Source organism: Leptinotarsa decemlineata, unplaced genomic scaffold (assembly GCF_025532065.1).
Source record: "Leptinotarsa decemlineata unplaced genomic scaffold, Ldec_3_MD MMD2_tig00000199_RagTag_RagTag, whole genome shotgun sequence".
In the NCBI taxonomy this organism is placed as follows: Eukaryota; Metazoa; Arthropoda; class Insecta; order Coleoptera; family Chrysomelidae; genus Leptinotarsa; species Leptinotarsa decemlineata.
The window spans coordinates 10,854,309-10,875,842 of NW_027412544.1; the positions used below are offsets into that span (position 1 = coordinate 10,854,309).

Here is a 21,534-nt window from a genome sequence, read left to right on the forward strand (position 1 = left end):
TGCGAAGAGTCTCACACTTTTCAGGACTATTTGAAATATTTTTTTGAGTAGATATAAAATGTCTTATATTGTCAGCGATGCACATTTTACCATTTTTGATCTTGGGATCAACTAAGAACTTGACACATATATTTCTTTTCATTTTGGAGTAGTTGTTGATTTCTTTATTCATCTGATTGATGATTTTTATATCAATCAGTTGATTCTTTTCTGCAATGATCAGAATACTCGTAAATTTGCCTATCGGAGGAATGTTCTTCAAAGCTAGATTCAAGGTATGATTATTGCTGATATTTTTTGTATTGAGCATTACCAACACCTAATCATCCTGTCCATATTGATTAACAAGTGAAAATAAGTCTTTGGTTATCATTGGAATTTCCGTATTAACCTGAGTGTGCTCCTCAATCACATATTTTTTACTATTGTCAAGCATCATTTCTATTACTTTAGAAAAACTTTCCACCTATAATAAGAATTTTTTTGTTGATGCCTCACATGTAGCTGCATAGACAGGTTCAATTATACTTGCATCCATTGAGCCATTGTTTTTATCATAAGCTGCCTTCTTTGTTCCATCTTCTTTAAAATTCACTTCACCCTAATCATTATCTTTATGATTTCCATTGCATTTTAGGTAGAGTACATCATTTGTGGTTACCAGAGGAGTGATGACCTTTTCAGTTTGTATAATACAACTATCATATTTGTCCACCATTAGAACCTTGAACCCACTATCAAGATCATTTTCACCTGACTTTTCCTTTTCCTTTCACAGTTTGTATGGCATTGAGTTATGATTCCATATCGATTGATTGATCGAAAAATGTTTTTAATTCAAACTGTAATTTGCTAATATGTTTATCTTTTTCATCATTGTCCTTTGCAAGTTCATGTAAATTTTTCATACACATTTCATGTGCGCTTTCGTCAACAGTTGTTTCCACTGTAGCATAACATTCCTTGCACATTATTTTGTGAGTATTAATAGAGTGCACGTTTTTCATTCGCTGCAAACAGCTCTTGTGTAAAATGCGGGAACACTTAATGCACACATAGTAGGTAAAATCAGGTTCATTCTTGCAGCACATGAATATATTATTAGCATTATTCACAGAGCCACTTTCCACTAACACTACAGAGTCGGCCATGTTGAATACGAGTTCATACAGTAACTATGTCACATGCTTTTTCTGTATGTTCTTCAACGGAATTTATGAACGTGTTTTAAGGAATTCGACGGAGAATGACGGTGTTCACTCCACTTGAAGCACAGAATGAAAACATCAACAGGTTTGATCAATAAAAAACATTGTTTATCTCGACTGTGGAGCATGATCTTCAATAACTGCATGAATTGATTTCATAATTGATATTCGGCAGATTGAAGGAATACATGTGATCACTGCAATGTTTTGTGATTGTTTGATGAGTCATTCTGGTATCATATCAATGCTGAAAATAATCAATAATTCTGCTGATGATAATTCAACTGTCGGAATGATTTTGATAATATGAGAGGGGGATTTCAGATTTTCGTAGACTATCTATAAAAATGTCGTTTTATTTCATTAAAATGTGATAATGAGTAAAAAATAATACAAGTACTAAAATTAAAGATCACTATTGGAAATGAATCTGTTTCCTTCAGAATGTTTTCCACTATAACGGTACCTACATTTTCCGTATGCACCTGAAACAAAAAAAAAAGTTCGAATACCTAAAATACAAAAGAATATGTTACTTATTTCGATTGTCTGATATCAGTTTTCAATATTGGGAAATTCTATCATCTATCATCATTTTCATAATTTGTTTCGGTTCACACTGTAGATGTTTGTGGGTAGTTGAGAAATTTTTTGATGTAATAAAAATGGAGTTAAGTCGTCCCGAATAAATACTTCAACAAATCTCCCTTCGAAATATGGTTCAAAAAGAAACTTAATTTGAGGCATCTGAGAATAAGTAGTAGGCAGTTGTTGCCATGCACACATACCAAAAAGATATTGAAAGAAAATGGTTAGAAAGGCTACGAAACGAATACTAATTGGATATAGAATGATGTTGTATATCGTATCTGGTGTGAAGAAACTAATAGGCTTATACGATCTCGTGATTTAATTCTTCACGAAGATAAATCCTTAGATTGTGTTATACCAAGAGTATCTTCTACTCATAAAAATGAGACGTCAGAGAAGATATACCAGTAGACAACGATGCTGAGAATACAACGGATATCTCCGGCTCTCAAACTGAAGAGATGGAAGATCCACTTCTAGAAGATGAGGACATTGTTATAAAAAAGCAGCTGAGAGATAGACGTGAAATCAGAAAGCCATTTCGTTTCGATAATCATGCCATGATTGTTGCTAGTGAAATAACAGAACCTCAAGAGCCACTCACTCAAAAAGAGTCCATCTCCTGCCCTGAAAAAGATCAAAAGAATCGAGCAATGGAAAATCTCTAAATGAACATCGAACTTGGATTATGGAAGAAACGCCACCTAGTAGGAGAGCGATTCCACATGAATGGTTTCAGAGAAGAAAGCTGAATGTAGATGGTTCTGTAGAAAAATTAAAGGCCAGATTGGTTCGGTTGTGAAACCGAAGAAATTGTGTCTTTCCACATTGACAAATAGTTAGTTGTTATATGTCCACCTTGCCAAAAATCTCAATAGTTCATTACAATTTGTTCCAAGCATTTCATCAAAATGATCTGACACAAGAACATAGATATCATCTGCGGTCATTGTTATAAGTCACATTCAAATAGTTTTTCAATATCATCGATATATAGCAGAAAAATGCAGGATCCAAAATAGAACCCTGTGGAACACCTATGTTGTTATCAGCTAATGCAGAATTTGTAACCCTCGACTCATTGGATTGTTCATTTCTCCAACACTCATACTGTTTGCGATTTTATAGAAAGTTTTTAATCTGTGTCAGTGCATTATCTTTCACACCATAATGGTATAGCCTCTTTTTTAAAATACTATGAGTTATACAGTCGATTGCATGCTGAGATCACAAAATGTCCCAACAGCGCACTCACCAGCATCGATGAGACGCGTAATTTTGCTATAGAAACCGTGTACTGCAGATGCTGTTAACTTTCCCGGCCTGAACCCATCAGGCAATCTGAAAATGAGTATTAATTTTTTTTGAAAATAAAAATAGATGGTATGGTTATTGACCTATTGTTAGAAATTATGTTACTGTTTCTCTTTTTATTGGTGGGAACAACTTTACCCATCTTTATCATACACTGAAATCATATTACTTTTTATTTCGCCATGAGGTAAGAAAGGTAGTTGCATTATTCAAAAATGAATATTCAACTCTTATGGAAAATTATGATCTGATACCATTCTGTCTAGAATATTTTTGGGTCCTTATTGCATTTTGTACCTAGAATGACTCATACATTGATAATTGTTAGTATCGTGGAATGAAGAATGTATTTTATTCTTATCTTACTATTATACTATACATTCACAGAAAAAACTCAGTTTTCAGGAAGATATATCACTGAATTTATCAAGAGAAGAAAGGGGTTTATTAACTCAAACGGTCAACACGAAACATAATTCCGAGATGAAATAATAATGCTTGTAGATTTGAACACGAGATATGATCAGTCTCATCAAGAAGTATTGTGAAGGGTTATGTCCTGAATGTTCATTGCAATGAATTCATTCTGTCACATTACTAGAAACATAGCATGTGGTTTTTATTCACCAACAAATTATGCAGCTATTTTTTCAATGAAACGACAAACACGATACTAACTTAGTAAAGTTTTGATAACATACGCAAACAGACGAAGTCAAATTATTATCACAGACTTGCTTAATCAGCGAGCTTGTTTTGTCGTGGAAGAACAGAAGGGTTTAACCCGACAGCCGCAATAAAATTCCTAGAGAACCTCAGCTCCCGATATACTTGTTTGGAATGAAATGAGACTGAGGTTATACAGTTTCCGAATTTACTCGTAGACTGGGGAGTCGAGAAATATTAATAAACTAACTTAAGAAAATTCTGGGAATTGAACTACTGAAGAACGGTACCCTATTTTGATTACCTTAGTGGAACTAAGAACTCATTATTTCATGTAGGTTTATAGTGTTCATAATAGTTATACAGGGTGTTTATTAAATAAGTGACGAAACTTCAAGGGACTATTTCTTGGACTATTCTGAGGATAATTTGTCCTTTGACGATTTTTGATAGGGCGTAAAATATTCTTTACTGAATCCAAGATTATTTTTCCTTCGGATAATATCTCTAATGCTGTAGTTAAACTATAATACGGTGATGGTGACGATAGTAATAAATGTGTAGCAACAATGAATGTGTTGCTACACATTCATTGCTAAACTTCTTCCAATTCTTCACCTGCTGATTTTATATATCTACCAATCTCAGAGAATTTTTTCGAATTACTTTCCAAACTTTCGTTTTTCTCTGATTCTAGCATCAGAAGCCTATTCCTTAAATAGATTCCACTGGCAAGTCCTTTCTATATATATGAATTTTATAATGTTTTCCACATTTGTTTTGCAGGTTTCTTATCTTTAACAAATTGCAAGTGCGAATTAGCTAAGCACGAATATATTCTGATATTGTATGTCCTTTTTCTTCCAGTTGGTGTCTTTCGGCAAGGGAACTGCTTCACTAATCACTTCTTCAACTTAATGTTCTCTGAACAGTAATTACATTCGAATTTTTCAATGGTCGAAATATATACCATCGAACTGACGAATTGCCAAGTTATCATCTGGTTTCAAAACCTTTGGTAATTGATTTATTTTCCCAATTAAAGAAAATGAAATGTCTCCTTTCATATTTATCGACAAAACTGTTTTTATATCAACACAATATCAACGATATGCAAGTGGACAAATAAAAGTACAAAATAACTAATGTTTTCATATTTATTCATTGCTAAAACCAATTGATACCAATATGGCTGACTGGCTTCACCATAATATGTGGTCAGGCTAGAGTTCAAATAGAGTGGTTCACTTTCAGAAAAGGTGTATTTTAGGGGGATTCCCTCAGTACCCCTTCTCGCATCTCACTTTTGCCATGATCCGTTGCGCTGGGAAATACCCGGGATCACACATTTGTTTCATAAGGATATTCTTAAACTTTATTTCTCAGGAGAAAATGATCTCTATCAGTGCTCGAGGCTGGTGAAAGAGTACATTTATGGTATCGACATGAAATTCAGGATAGACAAATGTGCAACGGTCCGTATCAGAAGAGGACGATGCGGGGATTATGGAGATGATGTGTATCAGCACAAACTCTGACAAATCTGGCCATCGGAAGTGTAGGGGACGAACAAAGTTGCTGCTTCGAATATGCTTGGCGTTCCAATCTCACTCCGCACTCATTTGAACTAGTGAAATTTACTCACCAGTATTTCCCTTCAAGGCAGCTGGAACCCGTTCTGTAAAAGTCCTACATGAAACGCAGAGATCACTTCACTTCTGCGGCTGCAGCCGCAGGAGTGGACTTTACCCAGATCACTCTGTGTCTAAGTAGAGTTTGATCTCTCTAAAAAAGATATATCCTTTCGCAGGACAAAGTAATGTGAAAAATGTTTGAAACACTTTGTTTCGTTAGAGTTCCTATAATCGATCAATACGTTGAAGAAGGGAAAGTTATTTGCGATCTTTTATGGTTGCTTGTTTTGTGGTCATTTGGGCAGTTGAAAATTGGGACATTATTTGGAGGGATTTCGTTTCAAAATAATCCTGACACTTCTTGAAATGGTTACATATTCTGAAAGATTCTCAAAGTTTTTCAGGGCGTTGAGCATTATCACTACAACTTTTTGATTATGTAAATATTCCAAAGGAACAGAGGCGTTATCATGATCTTGTGGACTTTATTGTGGATAAATAGCATTCGGTTACATCTTCGTATTTTAATTTCATAAGTACCTCCTGATTCTGCAGTACCATACTGCATTCCCTTGCAACCCCACGAGGAGTACCTGAACAGCAATTTCATGAAGAACAGCGGAACGTTTAGGCTGGGTTGATTGAAAAACAAAGAAAATTGTAGGTGTTGATTTTTTCCCCATATTCAAAACTGTACAAATTACCATCTTCTTGAAAAGAGTGATTTGAGCTTTAACGTGACATCACATATGAGCATGTTTCATCAAATGATTTGAATGGTATTTCGGTTATTGAACTGAGCTCAGCAAAATAAAGGGGTTTACCGTAGTTTTTCTGAATAAACTCCTCTATTCAGAATGAATAGAGGAGTTTATTCAGAATGAATAGAGGAGTTTATTCAGAAGAATAGAAGAGAAAAAAAATTTAGATGATTCTGACGATAGTTGGTTTCTCCGAGAAATGGGCAGTTTTTCGGTTTTTGTTTCAACAACAAAAATAGGTGGCGTTTCCCTTCCTCTCAAAATAATTTTTGTTGAGTTTAAACCATCCACAATTCCAGTTATTCCAATTATTGTAACATTTTTGATCAATGACAAAAACATCACATAATGCGAATTTTTAAAAAGCAAGTTTACTGCTGTCGATAGTTAATTCACGACAATGAAACATATCCTGTAGAATTTTATATTCATGATTCACCATCCCTTATTATTCAACGAAACAAACTATTATCTCAAGATAAATTTTAATGTCTCATTCAACAGTATCTATTACCTTTGTGGTCGTTGGGATTCCGCATCGCTTTCGGAAGAGGTGTGAATGTATTAGTTGAAGAATTGTTCAACAGAGTTTCTCTCGAATTGGATTCTTTCGGCCTTATTATATTCATGAATTTTCCACACCGTTTAGCTTCGGTCCTTTCGGATTCGCGAACTTTATTGGAGTCCAGAAACTTGAGCTTTGGTAGATGGTAAAGAACGTAGTATCTGAAAATATCAAATGGAATTCAGTAAGACCACAATAAAAAGTAATGATGTTAATAAAATAATAACGTTCATTCACTAAATATAAATCAAGAGTATACAATGTTGGATTGGTTGAAAACATGATGAAGGACATATATGCGAACTGAAAAAAGTAATGGAAAGAAAATATTTCGAAATAAAAGTTATAAAATTCATCTTTCCCTGAGTTCTACATATACAGGGTGACAATTTGAAAACTTACAATGGCTATATCTGCTAGTGCTGTGTAAAATCGCTGAAAATAACTTCCATAATACAAAGAGAGAAAAAATGTGTAATAGCTAACTTGTTTTCACTTACCTCCAAGTCTCCAGCCACCCCAGCCTCATAGTCTTGAATGACAACCCCCTACTTGTGATACCTTATCGAAATGAAATTCAATGGTACCCTATAAAGCTACATTCGATGTAGTAGTTTTTGGTTTAATCAATAAAACACTATTTATTTAAATTAAAATTTTATTTCCTGTAATTGATTAAAAAAATTATTTCAACTCTTTACGAGACCATAATAGAGTCTATTTTCACACTCTTGGCGTATTGGCAAATGTCCCTCTGGAAATAGCTCGGCATTCTTGGATTATTCTTTCCATCGGTTGCTATTTTGAGTCAGTTTACGTATTGAAAACGACGGATTTCAGGTGGCCCCAGAGGAAGAAATCAAGAGGAGTTAGGTCCAGGGATCAAGGAGACCATCCAATAGGACCTCTTCTTCAAATCCATTGATTAGCATGATCGTTATTTAATCGTTCGTTTAATCGTTAGTAAATTTTCTTCTGAAGATAAATTGCCGTGCATGTCTTTTTGATTCTCTAATTCATGAACTGTCCTAGGTTCGATAGATCTTTCTAGCATGTGAGCATATACTTCTCTGGAATATTACATTTCCCGCATTTTCCAATATACCGGCCCAAATATTAACTTTCTCGGGGTATTGCGTATGCCCTTCTATAAATAGTCGTGGACTCTTGTCCCTCCAATAACGACAGTTTTGTCATTAAAGCAAATATTTTTGATGAGCCGATGTTCTGCGATAATTCTAGCTGTCATAATTTCATGAAATCCAATTTTTCTGTCGTGGTCATCGACACTAACTTATTGAAGGATTTGCATTTTATATGGATGAAATTTATGTAATTTGATAATCTGGGTTAATCCGATTGCTGTAATTGCCTGACGAGTCGATAAAATATGATTCATTGCAAACTGTCCGAGTACTTCAATTTGCTTTGCTTCGACCAGTAATCTTGGTTGATTCCTTTTTTCATTTGTGACAGTACCGGTTTTTTGAAATTTTGCCAGTAGTTGGCGAATGTACACGTGACTTACATTTCTCTACGGGTGCCTCTGGTTAAATACTTAAATTGTTTCGTTTCCCGTCGTGAAGTGAAGAAAGCAATGCAAGAATACCTCTCAAGAACGAATATTTCAAATACCCTTTTTTATGTTACTTTTACTTATCACCTCAGTCAATTTTTTTCAGTTACAAATGAACAAAAATAATAGAGGCGTAAAATGTTTAAGAGTCTCAATATTAATGCTACGGTGGTAATAAGGGTGTTTTTGAACATTCCTCAAATTAATAATAGAAAATAAATAGTGTTTTATTCAATGAACCAAAACTCACTACATCGAATGTAGCTTTGTAAGGTACCATTGAAGAGCATTTCTTCAGAGCTTTTAGGTAAGGTATTGATAAGGGTTGCCATTTAAGAATATAAAGTTGGGGAGGCTGGAGGCGAGGGGGTAAGTGAAAACAAGTTAGCTTTTAGATAATTTTTTTCCTATTATGGAAGTTATGATCAGCGATTTTTTATATTTCATTTGGTTGCTCAGATATAGTCACTGTGAGTTTTCGAATTGTCACAGTTTATGTCCATCGCGGTACTACCCAGGACCGTAGATAATCTCCTGTAGGCATTTGACAGATTTACTTCGATTTCTGGATAAAAAATGATATGTGAGGTATAACGACGGGAATATTCGAAGGATGTATATAGAGAGATACCAAGAATGGTAACAATTTGAATATTATACCACTGATAATGAAAGAATGTTGGAAGTTGAGATACAATATGAGAAGGAAAAAACTTCAAATCGAGTTGTTTCAGTACGCAAGTATTGATAAGAAGACTGAAAAAGAGTAAGAGTGGAAACACACCGGTGAAAATCGTTATAAAGGGAGCGCCTGAGAAAACTAAAAAAACTTAAAGGTGAAAACACAAAGGAAGAAATTTTCATGAAGGGACCGCCTGAGAAAAGAACTGGTGAAGTACTTGAACAAGTAAAGATCCAATTCAATTCAATTCAATTCAATTCAATTTTATTTGGAATATGTTAATATACAATTTATTAATATTATGGTTAGGACCACTAGGAGTTTGAGGAAAGCAGCCTAAGCGCAGGTGGCTTGTAATGTGCTTTCGTCTGTCTCCCTGTGGAAGTACTTTAAAAATATATCAGGCACAAAGGTAACAAAAGATTGAATAACTGTTGCAGTTGCATTAGTGAATAGACAGAGGAAGCTGGTATATTTTATGAGAATAAGTACCTATAATTATCTATACATCTAGGTTTACATAATATTGGAAATAGGTACACATACACTGAAAGACACATTGGAAGATTAGAAAATGTACTGAGTGATATTTCTGGGTTATTGGGTATGTTTGAATAAACTGTTTATACTGGTATTATTTACAATTATGAATTCTTTTGTATTTTTTTTATACTTTAAAAATGTGGTATTTATCTTTATTTCAAGGGGAAGCATGTTATACAGTTTTGGAGCGAAATAGTAAACTGAACGTTGGGTATGACTTTTTTTGTAAAGAGGTATATCAATGGATAAATTATGTACATTTTTGGTGTACTTTGTATTTGCCTTAGAATAATTGATATTGTTTGAGTATATCCATATAAGACACTGGTGTGCATACAGACTTCTTATATCAAGCAGATTAGTTTCAGAATAGAGTTTTTCTGTATGAAATTGTCTGTTTTTTTTCAACATTATTTTTAAAACTGTATTCTGGAGCACCTATACAATATTTAGCACATTCTCAAACATTCCACCCCACACTGTGATACAATATCGTATAACTGACTCAACAAGAGATTTGTGAACGATAATTAAGCTTTTTTTTGTGAGTATATCCCTGAGTTCATACATTCTATAGCTAAGATGTCTGAGTCTTTTTACTATATATTGCAAATGTTCATCCCATCTCAGATGTTGGTCCATTACAACTCCTAAATACTTTAGTTTAGTTACTTTTTCAATATATGGACATTCACAAATGGTTCCAGAACACTTTGGCATATGTAAATAAATTTTTTGTTGGACAGGTTGGTGGTTGCTCAGAAGAGTGAAAGTAATAAATTTCGATTTTTCAACATTAAGGTTGAGAAGATTGTTACTTAACCAAATTTGTATTTTACCCAAACACTCTTCTGCTACTTTATATACCTGTTGCCATGTATCACCTGTACAGATAATTGCAGTATCGTCAGCATATGATATGAGGTGCCCTTTGAAATTATTTATGCGACTTAAACTATTAATATATGCTAAAAATAGTATTGGGCCTAAAACGGTACCTTGAGGTACGCCACTAGAAATTTTAGCCAGTTCACTAACATTGTTACCTATTTTGACCCGTTGGGTTCTACAAGAAAGATAATCTGTAAAAACATTATTTGCTGGTCCTCGTATTCCATATAAATTCAGTTTATTCAAGAGTGCTTCATGAGAAATTGTATCAAAGGCCTTGGCCAAATCAAGAAAAATTGCAAGACACTTTTTTGAATTGTCTAAGGCATCCGATGCTTGCTTAAATAAATCTAAAACAGCTAGTTCAGTATTACTTCCATTAATGAATCCATACTGCCTTTCTGTTAATACCTCATTTTTTCGAAAAAATTCCAGTAGGCGAATTTTGAGGGCATGTTCCAATATCTTCGCAAAATTATCTATTACAGAAATTGGTCGATAGTTGCTGGGATTTGATTTATCACCAGATTTAAAAACGGGAGTGACTATGGAATATTTCCATTGCAGTGGTATTTTGCCAGTTTTGAATATTAAATTGATTATATAGACAAGAGGTTGTACCAAATACAGTTGTAGAGTTTTTATAAGTTTGGAACTAATTCCATCGGGACCAGGGGCACAATTGGTTTTTAATTTTGATATAATGTTTATAATTTCTTTATCATTTACCGGGGTGAGAAATATTGAATTTACTATTGATTTGTCGTTCAAAAATTGTGGGGTCATTCTATATGATATATTTATTTTTTTAGCCATTTCTGTACCAACACTAGCGAAATATTCATTGAAAACGTTTGCCTTTTCCTTATCTTCCCTAAATATCTTATCTTTCAATTTGATTTCCCCTATATTTTTCTGTTTTATATTTCTATTAGTTATTTCATTGATTGTTTCCCATGTTTTTTTTGCAATCTTTACTATTTTCCTTCAATTTATTTCTGTAATAGTAATTTTTTGTAATTCGTAATAATTTACTCAATTCATTTCTATACCGCTTATATTCATTTCTCAATTCTGGGTTCATATTTTTATTCATTTTCAGTTTCAGTTTATCTCTATGCTCTATAGATTAAACCTACAGTAATCCGCTCAGAAAAGTTACAAAACTACTCTCTGGACAATACCCATTCAGAGAATATCTGAAAAAAAATATAGAATTGTATAAAAATTTCATGCATTTTGAAACGAACATAAAGAGATTCATTAGGCAAATGTCAGGCATTGGATCTCAAAAAGCGAGCAAATCATGGGCCATCAAATTTAGACCCCGATTGATGAGATAAACATCAAAAAAAAGTAATAGAGAAGTCAGATGGCTTTCAAGTAGGAAAATATTTATTTATTATACAAGGGAAAAAGTATTAGCTTTTAGCTCGAGGTTGTGTTGTCTCCCGACGCGAAGTGGAGGGAGACAAAAAACCGAGAGCTAAAGTCTAATATTTTTCCCGCGTATAAGACACAATTTTTTTCTGTGACGGGAAAGACGACGAATGAATATTGAAAAAAACATATCATTACAATATGTTAAAGTCAGAAAATTATCAATGTGAAATTTTAATTTTTAGGCTGTTGTACTTATAGCGTTGCTAGGAAACCAATCAATAGAAAATCAAATATGTGTCAATTCAATTCTGTCATTTGAACTTAGTGGTTATTTTGAAAAATGTCTAATTCCTAGTTTTCTCTGACTCCACCGGAGTTAGTAGAAGCAGCGAAAGTAGCCACCAAAATTATTACCAGCTTAATCGCGGAAAATTATGAAACCGCGTATTCAAGATTCATGAAATGGAAGATGAAAAAGTCATGCAGTTCTTTCTCGGAGACGGTTTTATTGGCTTATTTTTCGGAACTGGCACAACAACAAAAGCCATCAACAGTGTGGTCGAATTATTCAAAGATTAAAAGTATGTTACAATCCAATGATAATGTAGACATTTCAAAATATTTCAATTTTATTACACTTCTGAAACAAAATGGGAAAGGGTACACGCCCAAGAAAGCTGCGATATTTACGAGTACAAAGATTAGTGACTTTTTAAATAATGCTCCCGATGAAGTTTTTAATGTCCAAGGTTGTTGTTGTATTTGGGATTGCAGGAGCTTGTCGAATTTATGAAATCAACCAGGTAACATTAGATGATATTGAAGATTCGGGAACTTTAATAATTGTGAACAAACAAAGAATGATGTAAACAGTAGATTTGTAGTTACTGAAAAATATATTGAATTTTACCGAATGTACATAGCCCTTCGTCCAGCAGCAGCAAAGGATCGCCGCCTGTTTTATGCATATCGCAATGGAAAATATAATTTCGACACAAGAAAATTCGACTGTTGTATTGAAAAGTACTCACTTTTTTCCCATGGAAAAAGTAATTTCATAAAAAGTGACATTTGTTACCTGTCATCAGAGATAACATGTCAAACTTTTTTCCCGTCATAGAAAAAAAGTAATTATTTCATAGAAATAAAAAAGAACTAGACACTAATTGTACATGGATATCAAACGATCTTCAATCATGTTTCCAGGCAACGAGTAAAGAAGTCTTTTAACAACACGTGGATATAATAAAATTGTTTTATCAAAGTGGGTGTTCGGGCAACGTACCCCGCGCTCCGCCCATTTTACGGTCGCCATAATAGTCTTACTGAGAGGACTATTTGTAATGTGATGGATGAATTTGAGTCCACTGATTCAGTAAACGATCGATCAACACCCGGCACTTGGGCTTAACATTTGTGCAAAATTACCTTCAGCGATGAGGCTTATTTCTGGATGAATGGGTACGTGAACAAACACAATTTTTGAATTTGGGACGATACTAATCCACATGAGAGCCAAGAGTGTCCAATGCATCCCGAAAAAGTCACTGTCTGGTGTGGATTTTGGGCTGGCGGCGTCATCGGTCCATATTTCTTTGAGAACGACGGTGGCCAGGCCATCACTGTCAACGGCGAGCACATAGGTCAATGATCAACAACTTTCTTTTGGGCTGAATTGGATGATTCGGACACCACCAGGACAACGCTACGTGCCACACAGCTCATGCTACATTAGATATTCTGCACGAGTGGTTTGAGGGCATGGTCATCTCACGTGGAAGTGATGTGAACTGAGCTACTATCGAGATCGTGCGATTTGATCCCGTTAGAAATTTTCTTGTGGGGTTTTCTCAAGTCGCAGCTATATGCGAATAAATTACAAACGACAGCAGTCCTCAAAGCCAACATAAACCATGCATGCCATCGGGCAAATTCAGCCTGATTTATGTGTCAGTCATGGAAAATTGGACGTTTCGGATGCGCTCCATCCAGAAAAGCCGTAGTGGACATCTGAACGATTATATTCCACACATAGTGGCATCAACAAATCTTTCAAACAAATAGTAGCCCGGTCAAATTTGACAAAAAAATAAGGGTGAATTTTCTGATTGATTCGGCCGTTACTTGATGAAGATCCATAGTAATTTCACAAACTACACCTAAACGATTTGATCTCCACAAACTTTATTGAAAAAATATATCACAACATGTTTCGCTAAACATTAGCTTCTTCAAGTGAATAATACCCCCCAAGTATTAATCACTTGAAAAAGCTAATGTTCAGCGAAACATGTGATATATTTTTTCATTAAAGTTTGTGGAGATCAAATCGTTTAGGTGTAGTTTGTGGAAAAATAAGAGTAAAGCTACCTAAATTCCCACCAAGCTGAAAATCAGTAAGATTGTTGAAAATATGATTAAAAATGAAATTTGAAAGTTCCCCATCTTTCCCCTTTAAGAAAAAAAATTATTCAAGGTCTAAGGTCAAAATAATTAGTTTTCCGCGATTTTAAGCAAAACGGTAAATTTTATCATAAATTGCAGATCATAAAATTATCTACAAAAAATATATAAATACTTTTTTTCCTATAAGCCACCGTTTTTGAGATATAACGATTCAAAAAGTTGTTAAAGTTGTAATCGTCATAATATGCATGAGTACATCACGTATATACATATCTGTAAATGTAATATAAGTATGTTAAAATATTTTTCTATCGGTCATTGTAACTTACACTGTTACTAGTACTATTTTCTACCTTCCAGATCGTCCATTACACTTCCAATTTCTCGAAATTATGCCATAGAGGATGTTAACGGTGAGTTCAGAAGAAATAGTAGTGCCGCCGTGTAGGTTCGTTATTTTATCACAATATTGCTGGGAAGGATTTTCATTCTTGAAATATCGCAATATCGGTAGAGAATTCCATAACACATGTTTTCAGGTTTTTTGGACAAGAATAATAAGATCACCTGTGAAAGATTCACGTCGAGCACTGTCCGACCTTTTATTTGTTTTTTTGGTGGTAAAAGAAAAGCTTTCAAGGCATATTTATCTGATATATAATTGGAGAAATCCTTCGGAAAAGCTATAGTTGCATCATACCCGTCGTTCTTTGAGATACAAGGAGATATTCTAGAAAGTAGCAACGGAAAATCGTAGCAAGTATAAAAATTATAAAAAATGATGATACCCCTTGAGTAGAAGCCCTGATATTGATGATATATTTTGAAGCGGTCTGATTACTGAAATCTACAGTTCATTCCCTAAAATTAGAGGATAGTTTAAGTTTTTGCCTTTTCTCTGTGCAATAACTTTTCCGCAATAATTACAAGAGTTTCAAAGAAAAATCCGCAAACAAGCGACACACGTCTTTTCAATCCTTCTAGAACCCCGAAAAAACGATTATTTTCCTCAACTCTCCTTTTTTCATGTTTAACAAATACCCGCTTGTTTTTAATTTTTTTTCATGAATGTCGTTCCATATATTTTAGGTTGGAAACCCTGATATTTATGATGAAGAGATCTGGTAGTTCTAATAAACCTTCACCAACCTGATGAGCAGAAGTGAGGTTATATTATTTTCTTATGAATTTTCTAAATGATAAAAACAATAAGTAAACGGTCATTATTTTCCTCATTATTATTCCCCAAAAGCAGATCAACATACCTGACGATGAACTCTACCCGTACTATCGACCTTGCTGGATTCGTCTTTGGTAAGTATTGAACAAAAAATGGTTAAAACATTCGTAGTTAACAGATCTTTCTGTTTCAGGCATGGAAATATCGGCTTATCCCTGCTCTGAACATACATATTCTGTTAAAAGTAGAAGTTGAATAATAAAGTGTAGGAGTGGAAATAAATAACTGCATCTTTTTTCTTATTTTTACTTCCTTAACCTCTGGAACTAACATAACCCGTGAAAACACTTTTAATATAAAATATACGTAAGTTATAACTATAAAAATATCAGGTAAAATGAAACCCGGTCCCTTAATTTATACGCCATTGTAACCTTGAGACATCTGTCCTCTGTTCAATTGTGTGCCTGGCTAGGGTCTTATATCTGCCATAAAAAATGAAATACCGTTGGTCTTGAATGCCAGTCGGTAGAGAGAACACGTGTTTATCCTAACCTATATCGTGCTGTTTTGAGTTTTATAACAAAAATGTCAGAATATTGTTTTATTTGTTGTGGAATTGGCCGCGTTGGTAGTGCGCCCGACTCACGATCGGAAGATCGTGGGTTCGATTCCCGCCTCGACCAGATATTTTTCTCGAGAGAATTTATCTGGTTGAAGCTGGAATGATTCTGCAACCGTGTTAGGAATCACACGTTAAAAGGTAAGACCTCGTTAGTCCTTAGCCCGCACAAGTTCTCAACTTTTGAGAGTTGTCGTTCGTATGGGGACGACCGCTGATTAATGGAAAAACAGATTTGTGCTAAACTTTTAACTGAAAGTGAAGTTGTTACTGTTGAACGTGGTATGAAGACATTAATAAATGTAAATTAAAAAACAAGTACAAACACCTGGTCTTCTTCCAACCTCAGTTGGTTTTTCGGGTATAATACCGAGTTCAAGTGTGGCTTGGTTATCAGCTAAGACTGCTTAACCCTACAGACTGGGGTTGGAAGTTGGTCAACAATTCATTACAACCAATACAAACTTTTTTTGCAACTGCAGTGTTTGGGGTGCAGTGCTAAATGTGGTTGCAAAAAAGCCAGACTGTTTTGTTCTCTGGCATGTACATATTGTCACGGCCGGTCGTGCTCTAATATTGAATCACCGACAGTGGATGATACGTTTGATTTCAACGAGGGGACATGTGATACATCGCTATTAACGCAGTTTACATGTACTCAGGACGAAGATGAAGAAGAACAAGAAGAAGAAGAACAAGACGAACATGAACAGGAAGATCAAGAAGAAGAACAAGAAGAAGAATTTGAAAGTTACGACTTGGACGATTAAATTTCACTACTTATTTTTAACTTAAATTGCTTTTATCTTTTCAATCTCAGCTAATATCCATTATTTTGCAATAATTTCAAATTAAACAGGATCATAACTGACCCGTGGAATAGGCTTACTGGGGAAACCACGTTAAAAAAAACGCACTAAGTACACTACCTCATAGGTGGCGTGGAAACGCGTGCATATTATGATGATTACAACTTTCACAACTTTTTGAATCGTCATATCTCAAAAACCTTGGCTCTCAGGATTGATACACTTTTTGTAGATAATTTTATGGTCTACGATTATTTTGAAGTATTTTTATGATAAAACTTACCGTTTTGCTGAAAATCGCCAAAAACTATTTTTTTTACCTTGAATAAAAATTTTCCCATACAGGGAAAAGAAGGGGAACTGAAATTTTATTTTTGATCATATTTTAAACAATATCACTGATTTTCAGCTTGGTGGCAATTTAGGTAGCTTCGAATGTCTAAATTGACCGGACTATATAAAATTTCGATGATATCTTACACACTTTGCTTCATTTAAATTCAAAGATAGGAAGCGCTCAATGAAATACCCTATATTTGTGTTTCATTTTTCATACCTGTATCGCTGATAATCTTCATCGTTGTTTTCTGATCCGGATAATTCGTTGGGACAAGCTTTGTTTCCTAATAAACTGAGGTAAATGATATTCGGAACATTCTGATTTATTTTTGTCAACAGAGATTCTATGTCATATATCTGAAAACAAAAGTTTTATTAACAAAAAATATATGAGGATATTCGATAATTGAAATTCATTTACAGTTGGGTTGTGATCACAAAATACATATTTGAGTCGTTACTTTTGATGCACCAGACTAAGTATTAGTTCTAGAACCAAAATCAGATGAACTTATTTTTTCTACAGTACGAATGACACTGTACACTAAGGCGAGCATATTCTAGGATTTTGAATTTTCTCGGTAATCTCAAAAAAGTTTTTTCTACTTGTCTTATAAAATTTCACAATCTCAAGGATGAATTTATATGTCCTTTTTATGTGTTGCATGACAGTTTGGAGTATATGACATGCATCTGCCCTAATGAAAATACATATAAGAAAAAAAAACTGAACGATACCAAATTTATCACTGGTGGTTATCTGAGATTATTGAGAAATGAATATTTATTCATGAAATATTTCAAAATAAATGAACAGAAGTCTGCACCAGACTGCAGCTGAAGTTTAATTGAAATTTATACTGTAAATTAGCTCACGGTACTTTGCCATCGACAAAAATTGAAACAGCTTTGGAACTTCTGAACAATATGTAAATTCAATCAAAACAAACCTGTCACAAAAATGTCGAAAGCAATATCATATGTTGACTTTTCACCTGAAATTTACTTTGGGGAAAATTATATTAGTTTGCAGATTTCAATTTTGTAGTGTATTAAAATGGCCTAGGCCAGTTTGAAAATTTACGAAAGAATGTGAGCGTGAATATTTCAAATGGAGAGAGAGACCTACACTCGTTTGTTGATTATATGATTTATTACAGTCGTAATTTCTTTGGTGATACTTCGTTGGAAATCTATAATGACAATTGACACAATGACTATATTATATATGAAAAAACATATAAAATATCTTGGAATAATAATAGATAAAAATGTAAGATGGAATAAGCACGCAGAATAAGGTTTCTACTGAACAAATTTAAGTTTTTCAAAAATATTTTTGATATAGCACAGTTACGAACATTATGTTTCAGTCTAGTACAGTCCCATATCAATTATGGAATAATTGTGTGGGAGACATTACTGATAATCATCTCAGGGTTATCAATCTCACTCAAAAATTTCTCATTAAAATTATTTTCAATAGAAATTATACCTATCCGTCTGAAACACTTTTCACAGAATCTAAATTTTTTACATGTAGGCATCTATATTTTCATGGAAGATATGAAACAAAATTATTGTCTGTGGATCACTTGCACAACACCAGATTCAAGTAAAAAACCTCAAGGATTCCTAAAGTAACGACATCTTGAAGTCAAATATTTCTCACATACTTGTGCCCTATTGCCTATGCAGAAGTTCCATTTGAAATAAAGTCTATTACAAGTTATAACAGATTTTAAAAAGAACTGAAATTATGGCTAACTAATATAACAGTAGATGAGATAAATAAAATATTGGAACGAAAAAAAGTAGTGATACAGAAAGAAACGTACATGTTCTCACAAAAAATAATATTTGAGAGTATAAATGGAAATAATTCTACAATTCATGATCTACACTAGCTTTATACGTATATTTGAACTTTTATTCATATGTTTTGATTTACATCTGTCATTATTGTTCATCATATTCTGTACTGTTTTAGATTAGATTATATATTTTTTTGGTCAAGTTATTAGTGCTTTGACAGTCAATAATATATAAAATAAATGTAAATTACAATTGAAATTATTGAAAAGGAGTAGGTAGTACATAAAAATTGTATATAAAACAAGCACAAAATAAAGTAAATAAATATATAAATGTAAAAATAAAAATGTAAAAATGAAGATACATAGAGACAGTACCTACATTGACGATAGTCACTCTGTAAATCTGAAGTCAGACGCATCATTGTAAGCATTCTCTGAGAAACGTTTTTTCAGTTTCCGTTTGAAATTAGCGAGGGTTGCATTTTTCATTGATTGGGGCAGTTAGTATGAGTTACATCTCCTTGTTATTTCTAGTTTTTGGTTTGGTGCCCTAATATTATCCTTGTTCCTAGTATTATACAAATGGTTGTTACAGTTTGTAGTAAACTTTTGTAAATTTTCTTGAATGTGTATCAAATTGCAGTATTATTACACATGATGGAAGAGTTAATATATTGAGCTTGATAAACCAATTCTTACAGCTCTCCATTTAACCCATTCCAGCTAAAGCTCTGATTGCTCTTTTTTTGAATTTTAAATATTCTCGAGATATGAACAGATGTACCCCAGTTTATCAATCGATAAATAAAGAAACTATGAAACTTTGTATGATTAGCGGTATGGGCAGCTTCATTACCAACTTCATTTTTTATCTGCCTGATTGCATAGACCTTGCATGATAGATTTTTTGATAGTTTGTCAATATGGGGTTTCCAAATTAACTTTAAATCAATGGTTATACCAAGACATTTCACATTATTTGAGAGATTATGAAACAGCGAGAACATAACTGTTTGTCTTGCTTTCATTCACACATAGGCTATTCGCATTGAACCATTCCGTAGCTTCTTGAATAACTCGCTTTTCTAATTCTGATGACTCTTCAATATGTTTTTCCCAATGGCGAAGGAAGTGTCACCGGCGAATAGCATTGTAAACATTGTCATTGAATTTGGCAGGTCATTAATATAAATCAAGAAAAGTAGTGGTCCAAGTACACTACCTTGTGTTTCAATCTCTCTGAACAAGGACTTACAGAAATTTTCACATGAACTAAACCAAACGAGAGATAGGTTAAAGGATTTGAATTGGTTATGCAAGATGGCAGATGATGTAACGGTGAAACAAAAGTATAAATTACTGAAGAGAAACATTGATTAGAAAATTTCTCTCGAAAAAAAATCGCATTATAATGCAATCATTAGTGAATCGGATAACAAGACGAAAACACTTTGGCACATTGTCAACAAAGTTAAAGGAAAACATAAATCTAACAAAATATCTGAAATTAATTTTAATAACGAGGTCCTAATCGAACCAGAAAACATGGCCCCGGTGTTTGGACAATATTTATCGACAGTGATAACTGATGAATTGAATGAACATTTTGGTCAACATTTTTCCACACAATGTACCACAAGTGAATTCAATCCTGCATCAATGTTCTTTGAACCCGTCACAAAGGACGAAATACTTGAGGTCATGAACTCATTACCGAATAAAAAATCTACAGGTCCGGACGAAATTAGTAATTAAAGACACCAGTGAAATAATTGCACCAGCTTTCGAGCATATCATCAATCTGTCCGTATTGCAGGTCAAATTTCCCCCTAGCCTTAAATTAGCCTCAATAATTCTTATTTTTCAAAAATGCGATCCAAGTAATATTGAGAATTATAGACCAGCATGGGTTCCGTAGTGGCTTATCAATTGAAACAAGCACGATAGAATTTGTTTAATATGTCAACAACAAAATGAACTCTGGCGAATTTGTGATCTCAATTTTTTTTGATTTCACTAGAGTTTTCGACTCGGTCGATATTTCTTTCATATCTGATAAATTGAATAACCTTGGTGTCCGCGGCCCAATCAATGAGTGAGTGGATCGTGTCCTTCCTCGACCGACCAAGCGTCTTCAATTTATTCAGGTTGAAGCCCACCTCCCTTACCCTTTTAGCTGATTTTTGTCGTCGAAGGACAAATGGGTTCATGACTGAGGGGATATTGGCGGCATGTAGTCCTCAGACATCATTACCATCCTTCACGGGGTACCCCTACATCACTGGGGTGGGATGGATGAAAAATATATTCGTCCGTTAACGGGGGACACGAGGGCCTCATTCGACAGAGTGTCGGGGCCTTCTATATCGGGAGAGGTGGTCTACAGCATAACCTATAGCTTCCCTAACTAACAGATTTTCGTGAGTTTCCGCGCTATCAAAAACTCGCCGGTTCCTCGACTGAATGGACTGCTGAATGGAAAACAGCTGCAAATCTCTGCGGATGGCTTCATACCGCACGAACCAAGGAGCATTCACAATCATCTAT

At 34.1% G+C, this 21,534-nt stretch overlaps 1 protein-coding gene and 1 long non-coding RNA gene across 6 annotated transcripts in view; one reads left to right on the plus strand and one right to left on the minus strand.

Moving 5' to 3' along the window:
• Nucleotides 1–1,548: 1,548 nt before the first annotated feature.
• LOC111501953 (leucine-rich melanocyte differentiation-associated protein) overlaps nucleotides 1,549–21,534 on the minus strand; it is a 131,591-nt gene continuing 111,605 nt past the window's right edge. For all 4 annotated transcript variants that reach the window (XM_074172927.1, XM_074172928.1, XM_074172926.1 and 1 more), the window contains exons 3-5: nucleotides 17,388–17,527; nucleotides 6,689–6,900; nucleotides 1,549–1,693 (exon numbers count right to left, since the gene is read on the minus strand). In XM_074172927.1, the coding sequence (XP_074029028.1) occupies nucleotides 1,614–1,693; nucleotides 6,689–6,900; nucleotides 17,388–17,527 (432 nt within the window). In that variant the 3' untranslated portion in view covers nucleotides 1,549–1,613. The remainder of the gene's footprint in view (nucleotides 1,694–6,688; nucleotides 6,901–17,387; nucleotides 17,528–21,534) is intronic.
• LOC141481425 (uncharacterized) lies at nucleotides 14,451–15,688 on the plus strand. 2 transcript variants are annotated; one of them, XR_012464970.1, is made up of 3 exons: nucleotides 14,451–15,387; nucleotides 15,476–15,534; nucleotides 15,594–15,688. It is a non-coding gene; the product is annotated as an uncharacterized lncRNA (long non-coding RNA). The 2 variants fall into 2 exon arrangements; XR_012464969.1 differs by having other exon boundaries at nucleotides 14,451–15,382.